General features: G+C 39.1%; 2 protein-coding genes and 1 long non-coding RNA gene across 22 annotated transcripts in view; 1 reads left to right on the top strand and 2 right to left on the bottom strand.

Annotated features, from left to right (window-relative positions):
* Positions 1-192: 192 nt before the first annotated feature.
* On the bottom strand, positions 193-3393 carry TMEM35B (transmembrane protein 35B). 5 transcript variants are annotated; one of them, XR_007154445.1, is made up of 5 exons: positions 3261-3391; positions 1660-1843; positions 1504-1558; positions 1025-1206; positions 637-748 (listed from the first exon to the last, which is right to left on the bottom strand). XR_007154445.1 is itself a non-coding variant. In XM_047869010.1 (4 exons), exons 1-3 carry the CDS (start codon positions 3366-3368, stop codon positions 1509-1511), a joined length of 342 nt encoding a protein of 113 aa, XP_047724966.1. In that variant the 5' UTR covers positions 3369-3391; the 3' UTR covers positions 193-748; positions 1504-1508. The 5 variants fall into 5 exon arrangements, 3 of the variants coding, with proteins under 3 accessions (XP_047724966.1, XP_047724967.1, XP_047724965.1); XR_007154446.1 differs by lacking the exons at positions 1025-1206; positions 3261-3391 and adding an exon at positions 3097-3177 and having other exon boundaries at positions 193-748; XM_047869010.1 differs by lacking the exon at positions 1025-1206 and having other exon boundaries at positions 193-748.
* Positions 2562-22329, top strand: LOC125171849 (uncharacterized). 4 transcript variants are annotated; one of them, XR_007154448.1, is made up of 7 exons: positions 2562-2857; positions 3052-3129; positions 3698-3896; positions 13480-13591; positions 20497-20579; positions 20955-21013; positions 22305-22329. It is a non-coding gene; the product is annotated as an uncharacterized LOC125171849 (long non-coding RNA). The 4 variants fall into 4 exon arrangements; XR_007154450.1 differs by lacking the exon at positions 3698-3896; XR_007154449.1 differs by lacking the exons at positions 2562-2857; positions 3052-3129 and adding an exon at positions 3287-3378.
* Positions 4302-23576, bottom strand: part of ZMYM6 (zinc finger MYM-type containing 6) — a 60746-nt gene continuing 41471 nt past the window's right edge. For 12 of the 13 annotated variants that reach the window (XM_047868998.1, XM_047869005.1, XM_047868999.1 and 9 more), the window contains 5 exons: positions 22434-22581; positions 20856-20996; positions 20370-20410; positions 8449-8593; positions 4302-6749 (listed from right to left, as the gene is read on the bottom strand). In XM_047868998.1, the coding sequence (XP_047724954.1) occupies positions 4918-6749; positions 8449-8593; positions 20370-20410; positions 20856-20996; positions 22434-22581 (2307 nt within the window). In that variant the 3' untranslated portion in view covers positions 4302-4917. The remainder of the gene's footprint in view (positions 6750-8448; positions 8594-20369; positions 20411-20855; positions 20997-22433; positions 22582-23576) is intronic. The other variant, XM_047869002.1, reaches the window with a different exon arrangement.

Raw genomic sequence — 23576 nt, 5'->3', positions numbered from 1 at the left:
GAGGGAAAGACAGTAAGTATGCAAAGGTGATTTACTGTGAAGTTTACAATAGCAAAAAACTAGGGACAATCTAAATGTTCCTTAGCGGGGCCTTGGATAAATATATTACAGTACATCCTCACAACGAAATACTATATAGCCATTAACATCAATGAGGTAAAACGCACACGGAATGAATGGTGTTACAGTATGTTAGTTTTAAGAGACATTTAATAAAGTAATTTATAATCGCCCTCATTTTCATTAAAAACATCTGTACAAAGGCATAGTAAGAGTCGAGGTACAGTTATTAAAAAGGAGTGGATAGTGGTTATTTTTGGTGCATTAAATTTTGAGGTGATTTAAATTGCTTTTCTGTTTTCTATTTCCACATTACATGAGGAATGACAGTATGTGCAACACGTGCTCCTCAAAAAAGAGCAGTGAATGTCTCAGAGAGAAAGCAGGGTCAGGTAGAGAAGATGTCTGCTTCGACACTGAACAGCCCTGGATGCACTGGAAAGAAGGTGGCAGACTCGGCGTTCCACCATGCTCCTGCCGTGATAGTGATGTGGCATGAAGAGAAAAAAGGACTCCCAGGACTCCTTGAACGCACTTGCAAGAGTCTTCTTCCTAGTGGGTCTGACCACCTTCTTAGTTTGGACTCAGAGCTGGCAGATATCCAGCAGCAGCAGGAGCCCCAGGCAGATGACTGCTGGATGTAGGTGTTTCAGTGACTCTTTCAGAGATGCCAGAGTGAAGATGGCTCCTGGAATGGAAAGTGAGGTCCCTGAGGCCCCCTGCCCCTCTCCAGCTGAAGCCTTCCCATTCAACACCTCCCAACCACACCCACACAGAGCCTGAGCTAGCTGCTCTCATCTCTTTGGCCTCCCAAACAGAACCAGGAATCAGAAGCCTCTTAAACTAATGTAGCCCCTCTCAGAGGGTGAGAAAGAAACAGGAGCAATCTAGCCAAATAGCGCAGGGAGGTAGGTAGGTGGGCATCTGGGAACAACTTCTAATCCTTCTCCTTTCTTAATCCTACCGGAGGGAAGGTGGAGGTATGGGAAAGATCCGAAAATGAGGGAAGCCTCAGAGATGGAAAGCAAGTCCGGGGGGGAGGGGTGGCAGTGGTGGCAGCAATGGTGACACAAGGCCAGGGGATCCAGAAGAGTCTGAAGTCGTCTGATCTTTGAAGCAGCAGCTGTCTTGGTACATCAGCAGGTCCTGTGGGCAGAGCTGCTACGAGGGGGTGCTCTACAACTGCCTGTCACAGGGAAATTCTCTGCTTTTCTGGGGGCCCTGGCTTCCTTGCTCTCTATTCCCACCTGCCAGACACATAACCCCACTGGCAGCTGCAACTCCATCCCCTCCTCTCTAGGGTAGGGCTTAGGAGAGAGCAGTAGGGACTTTGAGATTATATACATCCATACAATGGGAATACCCTGCAGCCAGCTGAACTGATGAGGTAGGAAGTATGTCTGACAAAGAATCACGTTCTAGTATATTAAGTTTTAAAAGCACCTGTCCTAGTCCAAAGGCCATGGAAAATAGAGTACAGCAGGGAGGGCTCCTGGTTCTAGAAAAAAGGAAAGGAGGCAACAGTAAAGGGAACAGCCAGATCTTCCATGATCCTCTGCCAGAAGCCCCAATTTCCCCAGCCCAGTTGCACCCCCTTACCCATCATGAGCAGGGTCAAAAGCAAGTTACTGATCTCTTGCAGCATCGGTGGGCCCAGGACCAGCAGCAGCCCAGCCAGCAGGTCTTCCAGCCAGCCCACAGCCTCTTGATAGCCCATGGGATCTGGCTGATAGCCGAACACCTTCAACGGGAACACCTCAGCAAACTGCACAAACAGGGCTTTCTAGGGGCAGCAGGGAATGTCTGTCAGCCACACTCAACAAGGATCCACTGCCTGGGCACTCCACAGGGACATTCTGGGCCTGTGCCCTCAACCCCTCCCCCCCCCCCCCCCCCCCCCCCCCCAACAAAGGAGCTACTACTATTCTAGGTCAGGTCCAGGGTTGAGGTCAGTCTGGAGAGGGGAGGGCCTCCCTGGGGAGGGGCGGGGGGAGCTGAGCTTTACCCTCCAAGAAGGGCTGGATGGTGTGTGCAGAGATGGACTGATTTTCTCAACAGACTCTCACCAGATTACAACCCAGCCCCAAATTCCAAGACCAGGAAGCTAGGCTTGCCAACTTTAGGAATGTCACAGCTTCTCTTTCTTTCTGCCTGACCTGCTTTCCCCTGAGGGTGAAATTTCCCTATGCTGGGAATATTGGGAGGTGGGGGTGAGGATGGAAGGGTAGACGGTTGCTCATTCAACGGATTCCACTATGAATATGGTATGCTGGGCCTGGATCCCATTGCAGTCGACACAAGAGTAGTTAAGGAGGCTCAAAGAGACTCATTGTGCTGAGTTAGGCTCCGTGACAACTTCAGCCTCAGGCTGACTACCTTTTCCTGCATCGCACCCCACCCCCACTTTAGCTCTACCTCCCCTACTGTCAGCAGCAAGGAAGAAACTCTAAGCGGCTGGCTCTGGGGAGGTATGTACTTCCGCAAACAATCCACCACCCTAAACCAGGGAGGAAGGGCAGAACCCAGGCCTGGGAGACGGAGGCTGGCAGGGGTCTCCAAGTCAGGCTTATTTGAAGGGCTGGGGAATTGGTGAGCATAAGGGCACGAAAGCTTTCCCGAGTCTGGACCTAGCCGGAAGGTGGAAGAACTTGTAGACTTCCCTCTCAAGCTGCCCGGAAGGGTTCTCTGGATTCTGAGTTAGGGGAGCGTCTAGATTGACTCCTGCTTCCTGACCTGCCGTGTAACCTTTAGCAGACACACTTCACCTTCAGGGCGAGGTTTCCTAGCCCACCAAGCGGTAATTCATATACCCATCCTCATGAACCTCCCAAGAACGCAAACAGGAGGAGGAGGAGAAAGGGGCAGGGAGGGTTCTGGGTCCCCCTTCCATTCCATCTTCTTCCGCCCGGGGTCCCGGCGCATTCCTCCTCCAGCCCTAGGTTTGCCCGGGGCCCCCAGTGCTCAGCTGGAAGATGTGCCCCTTCCGTCTAGGCAAGAGCCAGAGGACTCGGAGGAGCACCCCGGGAGAGCGCCTACGTCTCAGTCTAGCACTGTCTCGCCGGAAGGCAGGTGGGTCCGCGGGGCACCGGCGCGGGCAGGCGGGCGGTCACCGCGGGGCGGGGGGGGGGGGGGGGGGGGGGGGGTTACGGCCGCGTCCGCAGTACCCGCCGCCGCGTGGCCGCCCACATCCCGCTGCTCACCATCTGCTCGGACGCTGGAGCCGAGATCTGCCCCGAGAGCTTGGCCGCCCCCGTGAGCGCGAAGAAGCCACCCAGCAGGACGCGCAGAGCGGCGAGCCCGAGCGCCATGGCCGCGCAGGTCCTCCGGGAGGGAAGGAGAGGGAAAGGAAAGGAAAGGAAGGGGAGGAGAGGAGAGGCCCCGCCGAAACCCTCCCCCTGCCGCCCGCTCGGTTCCTCCCTCCCCAGGGCCACCAGAAGACCGGCGCCAGAACCTCCCGCTCCCCGCCCCCCACCCCGAGGCTGTTGCCACCCTCTTTTCTGGCCCCCACCTGTTGCGAGGGGAGACGGCCTTCGGGAGGGGCATCCCCATCTCTCAGATGGGGGCACTGAAGCCCAGTGGCTCAACTGACCGCACGAGCCCCTTTGAATTCAAGGGGCGTCTTTTGTCTCCCAACCAGTATGACTGAGTAGAGTCAGACTCCAGGAGTAACCATCTACACGTGCCTCGCAGAAGACCGGGGTTTCCTTCCAGCCTGAGCCACCCCAGCTTTGGGATCTGAGCTGCCACCTAACCTCCTCGGGCCTCACTATTTGCATCTGTAAAAGCGATTAGGCCTGTTCTCCTTAGGAACAGGCCTAGCACAATGTCTGGCACCTGTAAGAGCTCAAACGTTATTTGTAAATTAGTAAATTATGAAATCATTAATAATAAGTCGGTAGCAAGTAATTATAAATTGTTTTCTTTGTGTAAAATATATTTTTCCTCCAATTCCTCTCAGTTGAAATTAAAATATGAAAAGTGTTTGAAAATTCAGACACTTGCAGCATAGGTAAGAGAGACTTCCACTAACAAAACCCTACAGGCCACTCGTGGTCCATCTGCTATAACCTGGAAATCAGTCTAGACCTTGATGGACAAACTGTGGGCCAAATTTAGTCAGCGGGTTTTTTCCACTGGTTCCCCCTTCTTCCTCCCCAGCTAACAATGTTTTATATTTTTTAATGATAAAAAAAATTTTAAGGCAGCTTTCATGACACATGAAAATTATATGAAATTCTTAGTTCAATGTTCATAAAGTTTTATTGAAACACAGCCACACTCATTTGTCTGTGTATTGCCTACAGCTGCTTTTGTGCTGCAAACCCAAAATTGACTAGTTGCCACCACATGGCCTGCAAAACCTAAAGTATTCACTATCTGGCCTTTTATGGGAAAAGTTTGCCAAGCCCTGGTCTAGAGCGCCACAGAAACCCCTACTCTCCTGCAGCTTCTATTTCTGATCAGCCAAGCTGCTTAGATCTTTGTTTTCCACGTACCCACAACCTGCTGGGGTGGGTGGCTGCCTGGCTGAAGACTGCAATGTCCCATGTGCTTCTAAAGGCCAAGCAGATTAACATCCAGGTGTGCTGATACATTACAAACAGGCTTTTTGTGACCATTTTTGTCCCTAATCCAGATGATCCAATCAATCAAATAGCTAAATTCTCTGCCTTGGACTATTAAAATTATAATATATAACTAGGTATAAATGCACAATTATTCCTCAACAAAAAGAAAAATTATTAAAACATATAATCACTGAAAACACATATCCACATTAGGAAATTATATTTTAGGATATTTATACAAAATTTAACACAAAATTATAGACTTTGATCATTAGCAATACCCATCTTACTATTCTTTCTCCTTTACTAATTTTTCTATCCTTGGAATTAAAGATGTGACTGCAAGTCTTAGAGCAGGACCAGAAACCAACAGATTTCTTTGTCTTGACTCAGTCAAAGCGGAAAATGTAGCATCACATAAATAAACAGTTGAAAAGGGCAATAAAAACTTCATTGCCTTTTCATGGAGTTCTGGGTAATTTGTCTTTGCATTTATCCAAAACTGAGTCACAGACATTGATTTAAATACTGACTGTAATTCCAAATCTGAAGATAGCTGTACTAGTTTTTCTTCTTCGAAGTCCATGAGATTACTATCTTTGGGATTCATAAAAGGATTAATTATCCACAAATTTCCTGAACGCAAGTCTTCTTCTGGTGGGTAACAGTCATTGAACATTTGACAAAGTCCTTCCAGGTGCTCAAAAATAATGCTTGCAATGCTTCTCATATTTAAGTCTGATGAGTTTACGAATTCGGAAAATGAAGGGAACATGTCATAATCATTCTCTTGTGTGCGCTTCAACCACATTTTTAACTTTTCCTTAAGTATATCCATTTTATTATACAAATTGAAGAGAGTAGTCATAGTTCCTCGGAGACTTAAGTTGAGTTCATTTATAAGTGAAAAAATATCTGATAAATAGGCCAGCTTTGCAACCCATTCTTCATCAAGAAAATACTTGGCCAAATCTGAATGCTTCTGGTTTAAAAAAATTTCAATTTCATGTCGTAGTTCAAATAATCTTGTTAAAATTCTCCCTCTCGAAATCCAACGTACTTCAGCATGAAGGGGTAGATTCACATGCTCAGGCCCCATTTCTTCACACAAAATCGTTAACATTCGTGAATTTGATGCATTGCTCTTTATAAAACTTAAAATTTGTGCTGACTGCAAAAGAATTTTATGTAAGCATGGAGACAACTTTTCTGCTGCTAAATGCTCACGGTGAATAAAACAGTGTGTAAATGCCACTGTATTCGTGGCGATTTCTTGAATCTTTGCCTTTAAACCAGAACACCTGCCAGTCATGCTTGCAGCCCCATCTGTACAGAGACCAACACAGTGTTTCCAATTCAGAGACTTACTATCAATATATTTATTTATTAGTTCAAATATTTCAAAACCAGTTATTTGAGAAGGCATTTCAATGCAACATAGTAATTCTTCTTTTATATCACTGCAATCATAATCAATGAAACGAATATAGCACAAAAGAAGGGTGATATTTGAGATTTCTGATGATTCATCTACCTGAAGGGCAAACCACTTTGACTTTCTGACTTTTTGAATCAGCTGATCTTCAATGTCTGCAGACAACTCATCAATCCTGTGTCCAATCGTGTTATTAGAAAGAGGAATGGTTTTCATTTTGTCTCCAGCACTTGAACCCAAAACTTCTGAACACATTTCCACTAAATACGGTTTAATTAATTCTTCGGCAATGGAGAATGGCTTCTTGCTGGCAGCAATTTGGAAAGCAATTAAATAAGAAGCTTTCACAAGTGACTTTTCAACTAGTAAACACTTTTTTAAAGAACTATTCTGACATTCCATTTCAAGAGATTTTTGTTCAAAAAAATCTACTGGTTTGTTTTCTAATTCTGAATGTTTTGTCTTCAGATGATGAGAAAGATTTGCTGGCTTCATGTTTTCAGTGGATAAGATTTCTCCACAAATGACACATTGTGGCCTTGGTGAACTTTCTTTTGATCCTGGACAGATAATAAAACCAACTTTTAAATATTCCGCATCATAAGTCTGGAAAAAACCTATTCTTTTTTTCTTTGCAGGTGGAGAATCAAGTTCCGCATCATTTTTCTCATTAGGCATAGGTAAATCTGAATGAAATATTTGAATCACTGTTATTTTTCAAGAAGAAATAAGCAATAGTCTTTATGTTTTCCCCCACACATTTAAAATATCTTTTTTTAGTATTTATATTTGTCAAAAGAATACACTAACATTGAAACAGAAACCACAGAACTTTCATGGTGCCATTAAAAACAGAATTTCTCCTTGCCCAAAACTTGGCCACTGACTAGAGCAAAACTATAGGCTGCGGGACGTGAACTAGCAATGCTATATATATATATATTCAGCAGATTGCTGGAATTAGGGCTGAAGTCCACAGGATGCATCTAGTTAAGAATAAATTAATTTACTTTTTTAAATTTCAGAAAAAAGAAAACAAATGTTTAAAAAGTTAACATTTGGTGAATCTAGCTGTAGAATATATTAATATTCATTGTGCCATATTTTCAATCATTCTGAACTTTGAAATTTCTCCAAATTAAAGTTGAAGAAAAAAAAAGGTTAATTAGTAGTTTTAATACCCAATGTATGAGGGTAAAGAGAAATGGGTGTTCTCAAACACTGATGTAATTTTTCAGTTTTGCAACACATATCAAAAAGCCTTAAAAATCTATGATAGCTTTTGAATCTGAAATTCTACTACTTAGGATTTATCCTAAAGACCTAATTAGACAAGTGAACAAAGATTCATTTACACAACTTAACTCAATACTGTTTACAATATTAAGCAACTAAAAGCGATCCAAGTGTCAATCTTAGGGGGATGGATAGGTACATACATTGGAATCTATGCATCCATTGAGAATCTCAATGTATATTTAAATTTATATTGACATGGAATATTTCTGATGAGCAATGTCAAAGGAAAAAGTTCACAACAGTACATCTTAAACAATCCAGTATTTAATCTAGAAATTTTTAACGTATAAGCACACACATACCCACACATATAGATGTCCACAGATCTTTTACTACCTTCCACATGTGAATGTATATAGAATATAAATTCATGTACACAGAGTATATCATTTTAACAGGAATATACAACAATCAAATTTACTTTGGAAGGAAAACAGGATTCTCCTTGACTCCTACTAAAAGAAATGCACCCTACATAAAAACTCAAGATTACTTGTTGACAGATTATACTTTTAAATAAACTACATATATTCTGTGTAGTAAAATTATCATTAAAAACAAAAATCAAAAAATGCTTTGGGCAGAGTAGGCTATGTAAGTAATTGAAAACATGAGGGTAGTGGCAGTTAACATGGATTGGGGCAGCAATAGTTTACAGCCTTTCCAAATATGAATTCAAGTCATTTTCCTGATCACCAACACCTCAGACACACAGTTACATTTTTAGTAAATGACAAATTAATTCACATTGTTTTTAAAAAGAAAGAAGAACTACAGTTAAATCATTAACGCTTTTAAAGAAATTTGTATCTTAATAGTTATAATAGTTTGTACATTTGAAAAACAGCAGTGCACAGAGATGTCTGTCCACATAATGCTGTGTGTGCAGATGGATTCAATTTAGTAGTTATTGGTGTTAATGACAATAATTATAAAAGGAATAAATCAGATGTTCAAAGGATGTGATGCAAGGATGAATGTTTTCCCGTTTAAGAAATGGTATATGATTTTCTTTGCCTTTCTTAAAAAAAAACAAAAACAAAACAGAGTTAACTTTCCACATAAGCAGAGCACAAGGATACATACCTGTCTGACATTCCTTGTGTTGTGTATGTGGTTTGCAAGAGGTGGCCTTGGTCTGTGTGACAGGCTTGCACAATACTGCTTTGTTCTTTAAAAGCTTGGAAGACTGGGAAGATAGAAGTTTTGTGGCATCTATCTGTGTGCTTCCCTAGTTAAAAGCAAATTCAGAAACCAAAAACATGTTTTTTAGTACCTTAACACTGACCAGAATCACTATCAATTGAAAGTTGGCACATAGTAAAAGAAATAGAATTCCTGTGAAAGAGTAGTTGCAATAAAGAAGCTACTTTGGAAAATATACACTAATTCCTAAATCTTCTAATTAGTGTCAGTTCCATTCATTAATTTTTTAAAAATACTCTGCCTATAGTAAGGACAATCAACATAATAAAAACAATCTTTACTGATTAAGACAATTGGCTATTCAGAAAAATTAGATCCAACTCAGACTTTATGCAAAATATATTCCATATTGATTTAAGACCTCAACATGAAAAAAATGAAACTTTAAAATCACTGGAGAGGGAGTGGCTAGCTGGCTCAGTCAGCAGAGACTCTTGATCTCGGGGTTGTGAGTTCAAGCCCCACGTTGGGACGAGAGATAACTTAAAAATAAAATATTTTAAAAATAAATAAAACAAAACAAAAAAATAAAATAAATTAAATCACTGGAGAACTTTCAAATGACCAGAACAAAGAGGAGGTATTCTTAAAAGAAACACAAGAATTATAAACAAAATAGAAACGACTATACATTTGACTATCTTGAATTTTTTTTTTTTTTTTTTTAAATAAAGGTCTTTATAAAACAAAGCTGAAGAGTAAGCACCAGAGTTAGAGAATATATTTAAGGGGCACCTGGGTGGCTCAGTCTGTTAAGCATCCGACTTCAGCTCGGGTCATGATCTCAGTTTGTGGGTTTGAGCCCCACATCAGGCTCTGTGCTGACAGCTCCGAGCCTGGAGCCTGCTTCCGATTCTGTGTCTCCCTCTCTCTCTGCCCTCCCCTGCTCTCTCTCTCTCTCAAAAATAAGAATAAAACATCCTAAAGGGAGAAAGAGAGAGAGAAAATGTATTTAAAAGATGTTTGCTGGAGTGCCTGGGTGGCTCAGTTGGTTAAGTGGTTAAGTGTCCGACTTCAGCTCAGGTCATGATCTCGCAGTTCATGAGTTCAAGTCCCACATCAGGCTCTACACTGGTAGCTCCGAGCCTGGAGCCTGCTTCAGATTCTGTGTCTCCCTCTCTCTCTCTGCCCCTTCCCTGCTTGCTCTCTCTCCCTCTCAAAAAATAAATAAAAATTAAAAAAAATTTTTTCATAAATAAAACATGTTTTTCACTCAACAAGTATTTACGGAATGTTTACTGTAACTCAGGCACTGTTCTAAGCCCTGGGGATACAGCAAAAAAAAAGAGAAAGAAAGTCCTGCCTTTATGGCCTTTACATCCCACAGGGAGACACAGAAGATAAACAAGTAAAGCAAATATATATTGTATAATTCCAGGTAGTGACGAGTGCTATGAAAGAAAGCAGGGTAAGGGAATGGAGGGTGATAGTGTGGAGAAAGGGTATTTTTAGAGTAAATATTTGAGCAGAGATCTTCTGAATACTCAACTCAAAAGAACAAACCACACAAAGGCCTGAAGTCAGAGGACTCCAGGCAGTGGGATTACAGATGCAAAAGCCCTGAAATGGGAGAGTCTAGCATGCTTTAGGAACATTAACAAGAACAAGGCTGAAATAAAGTAAGCAGGGGCTAGAATGAAATGTTTGAAGAGGCTGGCAGAAGCCAAATTGTATAGGATCTTGAAGGTTTTCGTTTCAAAAACAGTAAGAAATTAGGATTGTATTTTAAATATGATGGAATGCACTGCAGATTACATTTAAATTTACTTTTTAAATAAGCAATGGATGTAATAATTTTGAATTATGTAATAATACAAAAGGTATAAAAGTATTTACATGAAAAGTAAGTTTTCCACCCATCTACCCCCTGTCCAGACTCAACCTTGAATACAAGGTTCCCAGTTTTGTTTTGTTTTTGAAGTTTATTAATTTGAGAGACAGAAAGCACATGTGTGAGCAGGAGAGGCGCGGAGAGAGGCAGAGAGAGAGAGAATCCCAAGCAGGCTCCACACTGTCAGTGTGAAGCTTGATGCAGGGCTCAAACCCACACACCGTGAGATCATGACCTGAGCCAAGATCAAGAGTTGGACACTTAACTGACTGAGCTACTCAGGTGCCCTCCTAGTTTCTTACACGTCCTTCTAAAGGTGGTCTATATAATTAAATAAGTTGCTTCTGACTACAAATTGGTGGCATACTATTAGCAAGGCTCTAGCACCTTGTACTGTACCTATTAGCAAGCTATCTTAGAGGTATATTTACATAACTTTGTATAAAGCCACCCTAATAACAGCTTTATACATTGAATGTATCATAGGTAATCTGAAGAGTCTCTGCTACTGAAAACTGAATGTTAAAAACATTTGCTATTACAAACAAGGCTTTTTTAAATTACATTTATTTATTTTTGAGAGACAGAGTGAGACAGAGCGCAAGCAGAGGGACAGAGAGAGAAGGAAACACAGAATCTGAAGCAGGCTCCAGGCTCTGAGCAAGTGTTCAGCACAGAGCTTGATGTGGGGCTCGAACCCATGAACCATGAGATCATGACCTGAGCTGAAGTTGGACACTTAACTGACTGAGCCACCCAGGCGCCCCAAACAATGCTTTAATAAATACCCCTATATATAAATTAATTCTACACGTGCTAGTATATTTATAGAATAAGGTATTCTAAATTGTGGTTTGGTGGGTCAGAAGACTTTAATTATGTTGGTACAGTCACACTGCTTTCCATAGAAGCACACTGTATCATATTCTATGACCTTCAGCAATGTACGTGAGCTCGTTTCCCAACACTCCAGTTAATATGGTATTTATGAAACTTTTTGTTATTTCTCAATAAATGAAAAATTATCTAACAGTAGTGTGGTTAGGTATTTTGCATGTTTAAGCATTATTAGTGTTTCCTCTTCTGTGAACTATCTACTCCTATCCTGTGCCCTGTTTTCCTTTAGCTTTTAAAAAAAATTCTATAAATTTAAAAAAGAAGGGGGTGGGGGGGACACCTGGGTGGCTCAGTTGGTTAAGCACCTGATGGCACAGGTCATGATCTCACAGTTCAGGAGTTCGAGCCCCACATCAGGCTCTCTGCTGTCAGCACAGGAGCCTGCTTCAGAGTCTCTGTCTCCCTCTCTGCCTCTCCCCTGCTCACACTCTTTCTCTAAAAAATAAATAAACATTTAAAAAATGTTTTAAAAACTTCTATGCATAATTTTTTGAATGAGTAATGTAACATGTGACATAAAATTCAAAGACTTTAATATCAAACATGAAAATATACTAATTTCCCTCTTAAATTCTGCCTCAGTCGTTCAGTTCTCCTTAGAGGCAACCACTATTATCTATTCATTGGCTGCCTTTCAGGGCTTTCTATACATATGTATAGGTATGTGGTGGTGGTGGTGGTGTGTGTGTGTATGTGTGTTTAAAACACAAATGGCAGTTTGCTATACCATTTGGCCTTTTTCATTTATTGTATATGAGACTACTCTATGTCTGTACATATATAGTTAGCACATTCTTTTTAAGTGCACAGTATTCTACTGTAATGGATATAGCGTACTTATTTTAACTATAGTCCCCAAAGAGCTGCTGTATATGCTTGGGCAGGGAATTCCACTCACCAGACCACATGACTAAGTATGAGCTAGCAGAGGGGTATATTTCAGGTTCTACCCATGTAGGTCTATTTTTTTTTTTTTTTCTAGTTCACACAGTAACTGAGAATGAACTCACAATGGCCCTGACTATTGATCAAACAATGTGGCTGTTTTCAAGCCTTTGCTACTACAAACAATGCTGAAATCATTCCCGTACATACTTCAATTTATAAATGTGCAAAATATATCTGAAGGATAAATTCCTAAAAATGGAGTTCCTTGGTAATATGGTATTTACATTTTAAATTTTAACAAGTTTTACTAAATTGCTCTCTGTAGCAGTTTTACCAACTGCAATTGACAACATGTAAAAATGCCTTAACAGTGTTATCCATTATTTTTATTGTTGCCAATCTGATAAAGTTGGAATTTCTCTAATTTTAAAGTTGAGTATCTTTGCATATGTTTAAGAGTAATTTTTATTTCCGGGCACCTGGGTGGCTCAGTCGGTTAAGCATCTGTCTTCGGCTCAGGTCATATCTTATGGTTCGTGAGTTCAAGTTTCACGTCAGGCTCTGTGCTGACAGCTCAGAGCCTGGAGCCTGCTTCAGATTCTGCCTCCCTCTCTCTGTCCCTCCCCCATTTGCCCTCTGTCTCTTTCTCTCTCTCAAATATAAATAAACATTAAAAAAATTTTTTTAAGAATAATTTTTATTTACTAGTCTGATGGATCAGATTTTGTTGCCCATTTTTCTACTGGGTGCTGGGTCTTTTTATTGATTTATAGAAGCTCTTTACATATGGAAAAACTGGCTTTTTATGACACGAATTGCAACCTTTTAATTTTTTTCATGTCTTCTGACTTTGAAATGTAGCTGAATTTCCATAACAACTCTTTATGGCTTCTGAGTTTTGTGACATATTTAGAAAGACTTTCTCCACTTGTTTATTAAAATTCTTTCCTGTATTCTTCCCTACTACTTTATTATTTTTTTTACATTTAAATCTTTTCTCCATGTGGACTTCATTTTGGTGGAACTTGTAAGGTAGAAATCCAATTTATTTTTTTCCATATGTATGCTCAGTTGTCACAATGCTGTTTATTGAATAAGTTTCTCCTACTGATCTGAAGTGCTATCTTTATTATTTCTAAATCTACATACATATTTAGGTCTATTTCCGGACTTCTACTGAGTTCATGGCTTCAGTATCAATTGTTTTATCTTTCTAGCTTCATAAAATTTACAGTTCTACTATAATTTTGGAAACTAGCTCTTCCTCTTCCCCCTTCTTTATTCTTCTTTTACAGAATTTCATTGAAGATTTTTAAGCAGTGGAGTGACACAATCTGATTTAAAATCATTCTGCTAACAATGTGGATAAAAAAAATGCAAAGGGCAAGAATGCAAGCAGGAAGACAGGTAGGAGGTCACTGCAATGAATCAGAGAAAAGACGATGGTGCCTCAGACAAAGAAGGTAGCAGCAGGAATGGTAAGAAGTAAGGAACACTAGAGAGGAAGTCTGGGGTGGAATAAAAGGGTTCTGATTTAGACATATTATTTGAGATGGCCATTAATCATCTAAGTGTATATGTCAAGTAGGCAACTGGATACATGAATCTGGAGCTCAGAGGTCATGGCAAGAGAAATAAATCTGGGAATAAGCCACCATCTAGGGGGTGTTTAAAAACTACAGGACTGTACTGAATCCCCAGGAAGATTGAGAAAAAAGACAAGTATGTTGACCTAGAAGTTGAAGAAGGTATTTGAAGAAGAAAGGGAGAGCAACTGTATCAAATGTTACTGAAAGGATAGGTTAAATGAGAACTGGAAATTGACCACTGGACTTGCAAAACTAAAGGTTCATGGTGACCTTGACAAGAGCAATTTCTTCCCTCCCCCCCCCCCCCCCCGGCCCGTGTTTATTTTTGAGAGAGAGACAGAGCACAGTAGGGAAGGAGCAGAAAGAGAGGGGAGACACAGAATCTGAAGAAGGCTCCAGCTCTGAGCTGTCAGCACAGAGCCCAACGCAGGTCTCCAACGCATGAACCGCAATATCATGACCTCAGCCAAAGTCTTAACCAACTGAGCCACCCAGGCACCCTGACAAGAGCAGTTTCAATGGAATGGTGCAAAGCCTGACTTAAGTGCCCTAAGGAAAGATAACAGATAAGGGAGTAAGGCAGGAAGTTGAGGCCACCCTTAGAGTTTTTCTAAAATGGAGAGTAGAGAAATAGGACAATAGCTGGAGGGCTCTGGTGTTAAAATATTTTTCATAGATATTAAGTATTACTGCATGTTTTTTGTGTCAGTGAAAATGAGTAGAAAGAGGTGGGGGCAAATCCAGAATATATAAAGAGATTCTATAAATCAATAAGGAAAAGATAATTCCACACAAAAATGGGGAAAAATTAAGAACAGGAAATGAAAAGAAAATTCAAATGTTCAAAAATACAGACATATAAGCAAAATTGCTAGTTTTCAGTGATATGCAAAATAAAATAAGGTATTACTAAATAGACTGACAAAAAATGTTTAAATCTGACAACATTGAATGATAGCAAGGCTGTGGGAAATGAGTATAATCATAATCTCCTGGTAGGAATAAAAACTGAAACAGACATTTTGAAAACAAAAATGCAAATACTCTTTGAATTCAAAATTCTACTCTTCCATATCTACACCAGACAAACACCAGCACACGTGCACAAGGAGATGTATACAAAGATGTTGATTGTAGCAGAGATTGTTTTAATAGTCAAGACCTGGAAGCAACCTAATGTTCATCAACAAAGCAAGGATAAATAAAATGCATTACTTTCATACAACACTATCCAGCAGTCAATGAACTAATAAGAAATGAATTCAGTAAAGCCACAGAATACAAAATTAACAGACAGAAATCAGTTGCGTTTCTATACACTAATGAAGAACTATTAGAAAGAGAAACTTAAACAATCCCACTCACAATTGCATCAAAAAGAACAAAATACCTACAAATAAATTTAACCAAAGAGATGAAAGATCTGTACTCTGAAAACTATAAGACACTGATGAAAGAAACTGAAGGAGATACAAATAAATGGAAAGCAATACCATGCTCATAGACTAGAAGAATTAATATTGTTAAAATGCCCACACTACCCAAAGGAATCTATAGATTCAATTCAATTCCCATCAAAATACCAACAACATTTCTCATAGAACTAGAACACAGAATCTTAAAATTTGTATGGAACCACAAAGACCCTGAATCGCCAAAGAAATCTTGAGAAAGAAAAACAAAACTGAAGTATCACGCGCTCCCTGATTTCAAACTACAAAGCAATAGTAACCACAATAGTATGGTACTGGCCGGAAAACAGACATGGAGATCAATGGAATAGAACAGAGAACCAAGAAATAAACCCATTCATATATGGTCAATCTATGACAAAGGAGACAAAAATATACAGTGGGTAAAAGACAATCTCTTCAATAAGGGAAAAACCCAACAACTACCTGTAAAAGAATGAAACCGGACCACTATCTTACACCACATGTTGAGTAAGAGTTGAAACTACAAAACGCCTTGAAGAAAACATAGGTAATTAGCTATTTTTCATTTTTTAAATTAATTTATTTATTTTGAGAGAGACAGAGACAGCATGAGTGGGGGAGGGGCAGAGAGCGAATCCCAAGCAGGCTTCACGCTGCCAGTGCAGAGCTCAACTCGGGGCTGGAATCCACAAAACTGTGAGATCATGACCTGAGCCAAAACCAAGAGTTGGACGCTTAACCCACTGAGCCACCCAGATACCCCGGCAGTTAGCTATCTGACATAAGTATCAGCAACATTTTTTTGGACCAATCTCCTCAGGCAAGGGCAACAAAAGCTAAAATAAATAAATGGAATTACATCAAACTAAAAAACTTCTACATAGAGAACGAAATGATCAACAAAGTGAAAAGGCAATCTACTGAATGCGAGAAGATATTTGCAATTCATGCATCTGATAAGGGAATATCCAAAATATAGGAAGAACTTCTACAACTTAATGTAAAAAAAATAACCCAATTAAAAAATGGGCAGAGGACTTGAATAAGCATTTTTCCAAAGAAGACATATAGATGGTCAACAGGTATATGAAAAGATGATCACATCACTAATCATCAGGGAAATGCAAATCAAAACCACAATGATTCATCACCTCAAACCTGCCAGATTAGATATTATAAAAAAGACAAAAAAATGACAAGTGTTGGCATGGATATAGAAAAAAACCCTCATGCACTGCTAGTGAGAATGTATATTGGTGCAGCCACTGTAGAAAATAGTATGAAAACAGTATGGAGTTTCCTCAAAAAGTTAAAAATAGAATTCCCATATGATCCAGCAATTCAACTTCTAGGAATGCATCCAAAGAAAACCGAAACACCAAAGTGGAGAGATACATACACCCCTATGTTCACTGCAGCATTATTTATAATAGTCAAGATACGGAAGCAACCTAGGTATTCACTGATGGATGGATAAAGAAGTATGATGCACACACGCGTGCGCGCGCGCGCACACACACACACACACTGGAATATAACTCAGCCATAAAAAAGAATGAAATTTGCAACAACATAGATGGACCCAGAGGGTATTACGTGCACTGAAATAAGTCAAACGCAAAAAGACAAACACCATATGATTTCACTTGTATGTGGAATCTAAAAAACAAAACAAATGAGCAAACAAAACAGAAACAGATTCCTAGATAGAATTTATGGTTATCAGAGAAAGGGAGAGATTCGGGGGGGGGGGGGGGGGGGGGAGGAGGGACAGGCAAAACAGGTGAAGGGGATTAGGAGGTACAAACTTCCAGTTATAAGAAAAATAAACCATGGGGATGTAATGTACAACACAAGGAACAAAATCAATAAAAATGTAGTAACTTTGTATGGTGACAGATGGTAACTACAACTTACTGTGGGAATTATTTTACAATGTATAAAAATATCAAATCACTATGATGTACTGATGTACTCCTGAAACTAATAGGATACTGTATGTCAATTATACTTCAATTTAGGAAAAAAAACATAAGTTTTAAAAGAAAAAGAAAAAAAAAGATAGACTAAAACTAAGCAAATGAGCCCAATCTAACAATGGTTAATTCTCAATGGTGAGAACACAGTAGAGCAGGAGTTAGCAAAGTTTGGAGTGGACCAAGCCCAGCCTACCACCTGGTTTTGTAAATAAAATTTTATTGGAATGCAGCCACTTACTCATTTATGGATTGTCTATGGTTACTTCTGCACAACAGCAGAGATGAGGAGTTGCAACAGAGTCTGTATGGCAAGTTTAGTCTAAAACAATACTACCTAGGAAGTCTGCTGACTTGTGCACATTTTTTTTAAGTTTATCTTGAGAGAGTGTGTGACAGCACGGATGGGGTGAGAGGGAAAGAGAGAGAGAGAATCCCAAGCAAGGCCCACACTGTCAGCATGGAGGCTGATGCAAGGCTCAACCCATGACTCATGAGATCATGACCTGAGCCGAAATCAAGAGCTGGACGCTCAACTGACTGAGCCACACAGGAGCCCTGACTTGTGCAGATTTTCTTCTTTGTCCTTTTCTATATCTCACCTTCCCCTAAAATTTAAGACTATTTAAATAACTTGAAGGAGAGTCAAACTAAAGTCTGAGAGAAACAAAGAAAAGATTCTAAAACTTTCATTTTTTTAAAAATTTAAGAGTACTACATATACTTTGTATTGACTAAACTGAAAACATTAATCAGAGCTATTCTATAACACAGTTTAAATGACTGGTGAATTATAGAGGTACTCCACATAGAGAAAAAATACATAGGGCAGTCCTATTTAAATGAGGGATGTATTCTTGAAAACCCAGAATAATTCAAAACTAACTGTCCCATATATAGAAGAAAAAGGATGCATTCTCAGGATACATAAATTTGCAACCAATATAGAATATTTTTATAATATATACTAATAACATTAGTATAAAACCTAGTCTATTAATACCCTTATTAATTATACAGTTATGTGCTTAAGAAGAGAATTATTCATTCTGTTATAGCAATTTATTAATCATGTAATTTTAAAATATAACTTAATGTATAATATACAATATACAAATATAAGTACAAAGTTAACTTAATGATATTGCATTAACTACTGCAGTATCCTGCCTGAAAATAATTGAGTAAAAGTTATCATTATCATCTTCTAACAACACAAATAAGGGGAGAGTTAAAAGGTATCAAATTAGGACAAGCTATCTCGCCACATCATGGGGAAGGCTGGTCTGAGTCCCTGGAAGATTTCTACTAAAGAATGAATCCGATGTGGCTGGTTTTTGCTCTCATTTTCTTTGCCTCTGGGGATTTCTTGATATGCAGACACACTGTCCATCTTTCACCTTGCCACCATGAAACAGCAATCCACATTTGGATCACTTTCTTTAATAATAGCAATTGTTGCTGGAATATGGTCAAAAGCATATGCCAGTTACTTCGCTGCTGGCTGCTGTGCTGAAGGCCCAATAAGTGCCGGGACCCTCTTCCAGCTGCCTTTGTTTTTCTAATTCTAGCAAGTCTTCCTGTATTACTCCATGGAGAACCACCCAAGCGAAATTTCAGCATCCCCTTCACCAACCTTGCACAAATTCACCTTCTTTGTCACTTTCACAGATTGTTTATCAGGCATGAGGCTGTCGTCTTCCAAGATAAAGCCTCTTTAGATTATGGTAAAGCTGAAATGTTTTGATAGCTTCGGTTAGCAGCTATAGCTTGCCTGCTCATTTTTATACTCTTAAAACTTTGGTAGGCTTTAAAATTAGAAGGCCAGCCATGACTTGTAGTGAACTTTTTTGTCTCACTTTCAACTCCTTTCAAATCATTAAAATTACTTCAGGCCTTAGCACAGGCAATGGCTTGAACTTAGGGGGGCATTACAGCAGCACTGATCTTGCAGCTGCGTTGCCAGGATTTTTTCCATTTACTCCATTATTCTTGCCTGGTTATAAGATTTTGTGTGTGTGTATGTGTGTGTGAGTGTGTGTGTGTGTGTGTGAGAGTGTGTGTGTGAACTAAACGATGTATCTTCTGTAATGCTGCTTTTGTTTTTTTGAGCATTATCTCAATATTCTGCAGGCTGCACTCTCCTAAATGAACAGCATGGGGGATCACATCCTGGTCTGGCCTTTATCACAGAGTTTTATCACATCTAACTTCTGTTCCAAAGATACTGAATTTGGGGTACAGTTTTTTAGCACTAGCACCACTACTTAATGAACTTGAATGACACTGTTATATGACATACAAAAATATCTTTAATTATACCAAAAGCAAATGTTAAGACAGCTACCAAAAACAGTCACCAAAAACATTAACCCAAGATCCAATATATTAGGTTCATGTGATATTGATAAAAGATGATGGGAATTTTGTTTCCTGCTAACACAAGATATAGGAAAATAATGACATAATTTGCAATCCTTTCAACTAGTCAGATTTGAAATTATGTGTTTCCTCAAAATATTTTTTTTAATTTTAAAAAGTTTCACAATACTTCAAATTGGAAACATAAAGTGGGAACTTAAATGTATTTTTACTTTGCACTATTTTCAGCTTCACATAATTTGAAGATGCATAAAATAACACTACACTGAACTTTTTCAAGAGACTTTCCAGTCTAAAAGAAAAATACTTGAATGTAGTAAAAGAGAAAAATAAGCAGCCAGATGGAATTAACAAGAATTTAAAGAAATTAAGGAGCCAGGGAGCCCGGGTGGCTCAGTTCGTTGAGCGTCTAACTCTTGATTTCGACTCAGGTCATGATCCCAGGCTCATGGGATCAAGCCCTGCACTGGGCTCTGCGCTGAGTGTGGAGCCTCCTTAACATTCTTTCCCTCTCTCCTTCTGCCCTCTCCCCTGCTCGTGCTCTTTCTCTCTCACTTTTAAATTTTAAAAAATTTTTAAAAAAAGAAAGAAAGAAATTCAGGAGCCAGAACACAACGAAATAAATCAGAAATGCATTCTTATTAATGTAACTTTAAGATTCCGAAACAAAATCAGTGCATAATACTCTACTTTTTTTTGAAGACTAAGCGAAATGCATTCAGATACATATTAGAATGCTACATCCAAAATGAAAATAAACCCAAGTGGCATTATGAGGAAAAATATTAACGATAAAACTTACATCTTCAATGACTTTTTGTGTTGCCTCTTTAGTAACTGCACCTGTTATAAATGAACACACACATTATTATCCCCAAAATAAACAGATGTAAACACTGAGACCAACAAGTTATTTTCCTCTCACTAAGGTGGGCCAGAGTCTACTCCAGAATTTCTCAAAGAATGGTCCAAGAAAACTGGGCATCAATATCACCTGGGATGCCTGAGAAAGGTAAGGATTCTTGGGCCCCAATTTCCTCCTACTACAGTAGAATCTCCGGTGATAAAGGCAACTATATTAAAATCACTTAGGTTTAAAAGAATAATAATAAACTGTACACGCCTCTTCCTTCCCTACCCATGCCAATCTGCCTGCTACCCACTTCCCTCTGAGAAAAAGGGGCATGTTTCCTCACAGAAATATCAAAGTAAATATTACTAACACGAGCTACTTAGACAACACACTTAACTCTATAGTCTAATTAAATGCCTTTACATCAAGTCATACCTTTTAAAACACTATTAGTGTTCCCTGTGGGCTGGGCAGGAGGTATTTTTGCCAATGACACCACACTGGTTATAACTGGTGTTGTATTTTTCCTTGTAGAAGGGAGCTCCGTTGAAGTAGTTTGCGCCTTATAAATATTTACTGATTAAAACAAAAAGGTAAGACCTAGTATAAACAAAAGGGTCACACACACACACACATACAAAACCCTGTTCGACAACTAAGTTTCCAAGAAACAGTGCAAATATCTAACTCTGTATAATGTAACTCTATAAAAAGAGTGATTCTGGTCAGATTAACATTCATTAGGACTTAAAAACAGCCTGATTTTCTAAAATTATAAACTTCAAATGCTATTTAAAAATATAGGTATTAGCTTTAGAATTAACTGGCCTTTCCTATTAGTGAATATTAAAACTCCTCCACCTAAGCTTGCTTCAAATAAAAATTTAACATGACAGTTTTTATAAAGAAGTTGGTGAGTTTGCTACCCATCCGCTGGTTTGTCAACACATATTATAAAATAAAAATTCTACCACTGACCTGACTGGTCTTAGGGAATGGATGATGACATAAAAGATTGGCACATGGCATATGTGATTAAGATGATGATCAATAAAATTGCAAAGGTAGACAAAGGCCAGACTGTAAGGACAAAGCACATGGATTCTGTCAATTCAACAGCACTCCAGGCTTTGATCAGACAGCATAATATCAAATGGTTTTACCCTAATTCAGAGAAGTACTACTTCAGGGAGCTACTTTAAGAACATGCCACACATGTAACTATTCATCTGGATATTTTGACCATATTAGCTTTCCTACTTGCAAAATTATTCTTAGCCAAAAAAATTTTTGCCACCTATGAAGAACTGGTCTACTTTATTTTTTCTGATATAATTAATGTGTTGGTTCTTTTTTCCTTGGCTACAATCAAACTCTTGATCAAATCTTACACCAGTCATAGCAACTGTATTAACATACTTCTATTCTCTCCTTGTGTTTGCCCTGATTTTCTATTTTTTTTCTAGTTTATTAACTGAATAACATATGCCCCTTAGTGGAAATTATTTATGTACAGATAACATCAACCAAAAGCAATCAAATCTAATTTTCCTATAAAATACATTTATTGATTCCTTGGTGTGTTTGATTATGATAGCAAAAAGCATCAGGATTGATTTTCCCTGAAGGGCAATTTTTAAGAATTCTTACAAGAGGGACATCTGGGTGGCTCAGTCATTTAAGCATCCGACTTCGGCTCAGGTCAAAATCTCATGGTTTGTGGGTTTGAGCCCTGTATCAGGCTCTGTGCTGACAGCTCGGAGACTGGAGCCTGCTTCGGATTCTGTGTCTCCCTCTCTCTCTGCCCCTCACCTGCTCATGCTCTGTCTCTGTCTCTCAAAAATAAATAAGCATTAAAAAAAATTTTTTTTTTAATTCTTACAGGAAAATTTAAGGACATCCAGGCGATTTGAATTCAATAAAATTTTGATGCTATTATATTTACAACTGTGTGTACTAATAGTATATCCTAGCACTGACATAAAGATTCCATTAGCCAAGTTTAATTTTTACCTTTATTTTGTGAAAGAGGGTCATTCATAATTTGTCGATGACAAAACTCCAAGACACAAAATAAGTTACAGAAATGTTTGATGTTTCCTCGCCATTTTATGGACTCACTTAGCTTACCCTGTCGTTTACAGCCATCACACTTGGCCATCTGAGAAAAAAATATAAGACAGGCTAGGCTTAAAACCATAAAATAATGAAAAGATAACATTAATCATAAAACCAGAAGGCACTAAGAAAACAGGATATGTAAATCAGCTGAAATTACAAAATGTAAGGTTCCTTAAATATCCTTAAATATTCTACCTTAAAATATTCTGGTTAAAAATGCATATACTTGGGGCGCCTGGGTGGCTCAGTCGGAAAAGTGTCCAACTCGATTTCAGCTCAGATCATGATCTCACAGTTCATGAGATGGAGCCCTGAGTTGGGCTCCTTGCTGACAGTGCAAAGCCTGCTTGGGATTGTCTCTCTCCTTCTCCCCCTGCCCCACCCCCGCTCTTGTGCACACTCTCTCTCAAAATAAATAAATAAATATTAAAATATATACTTATTTGCTTTACATACATATCTCCATCTACAGAATATAAAAACTGATCTCCCATTTTCAAAATTACTGATGAAGGAATCTAAAGATAGGCTCTATTTTTAAAAGGTTAAGCAGTGACATCATGTAGTAGAAAGAATATGCACTTTGGAGTTGTAAAGACCTTGATTCATTCAACAACTATTTAATTAGGTACACTTTGTCTTGAGCACTGAGATAGGCGCCACATAATTATGATAAAGACATACCTCCCAAACAAAAATATTGTATTTTAGAGGGTAGGGAGACAAACAGATGATTTCACTGGCGTGTTATAGGTGCTATCCAGCTATCACCTACCAGCTTCTTGAAGAATACACTACTGAACCTCCCTGGATCTTACTCCGTTTCCTTATTTATAAGCTGGTAATAACACACCTACCTCTAAGGATTATAGTGAGGATTAAATGCAATAACACTTATGAAGCACTGGACCTGTATTAGTGGTTCAATTAATTGTAGCTTTCATTGTTAGCCTTCCAAAAAAATAATTTTTTAAAAAATAAGTGGGTAAGGAGGTCAGTCAGTCATTTGACCTATGAAGCAAGAACAAGGTCTGA

Source organism: Prionailurus viverrinus, chromosome C1 (genome assembly GCF_022837055.1).
Source record: "Prionailurus viverrinus isolate Anna chromosome C1, UM_Priviv_1.0, whole genome shotgun sequence".
NCBI classification, from domain to species: domain Eukaryota; kingdom Metazoa; phylum Chordata; class Mammalia; order Carnivora; family Felidae; genus Prionailurus; species Prionailurus viverrinus.
Note: the sequence above shows the minus strand (reverse complement) of the source record. Positions and strands in the feature narration are given on the sequence as shown.

Excerpts from the sequence above, each read along its gene's own strand:
- TMEM35B (XM_047869011.1), bottom strand. The coding sequence starts at position 3,368 with ATGGCGCTCGGGCTCGCCGCTCTGCGCGTCCTGCTGGGTGGCTTCTTC. Across the intron at positions 1,844-3,260 it reads CTCCAGCGTCCGAGCAGATG|AAAGCCCTGTTTGTGCAGTT; the intron begins GTGAGCAGCGGG and ends TGCTGCCCCTAG. Across the intron at positions 749-1,659 it reads TTTGACCCTGCTCATGATGG|GAGCCATCTTCACTCTGGCA; the intron begins GTAAGGGGGTGC and ends TTTCCATTCCAG.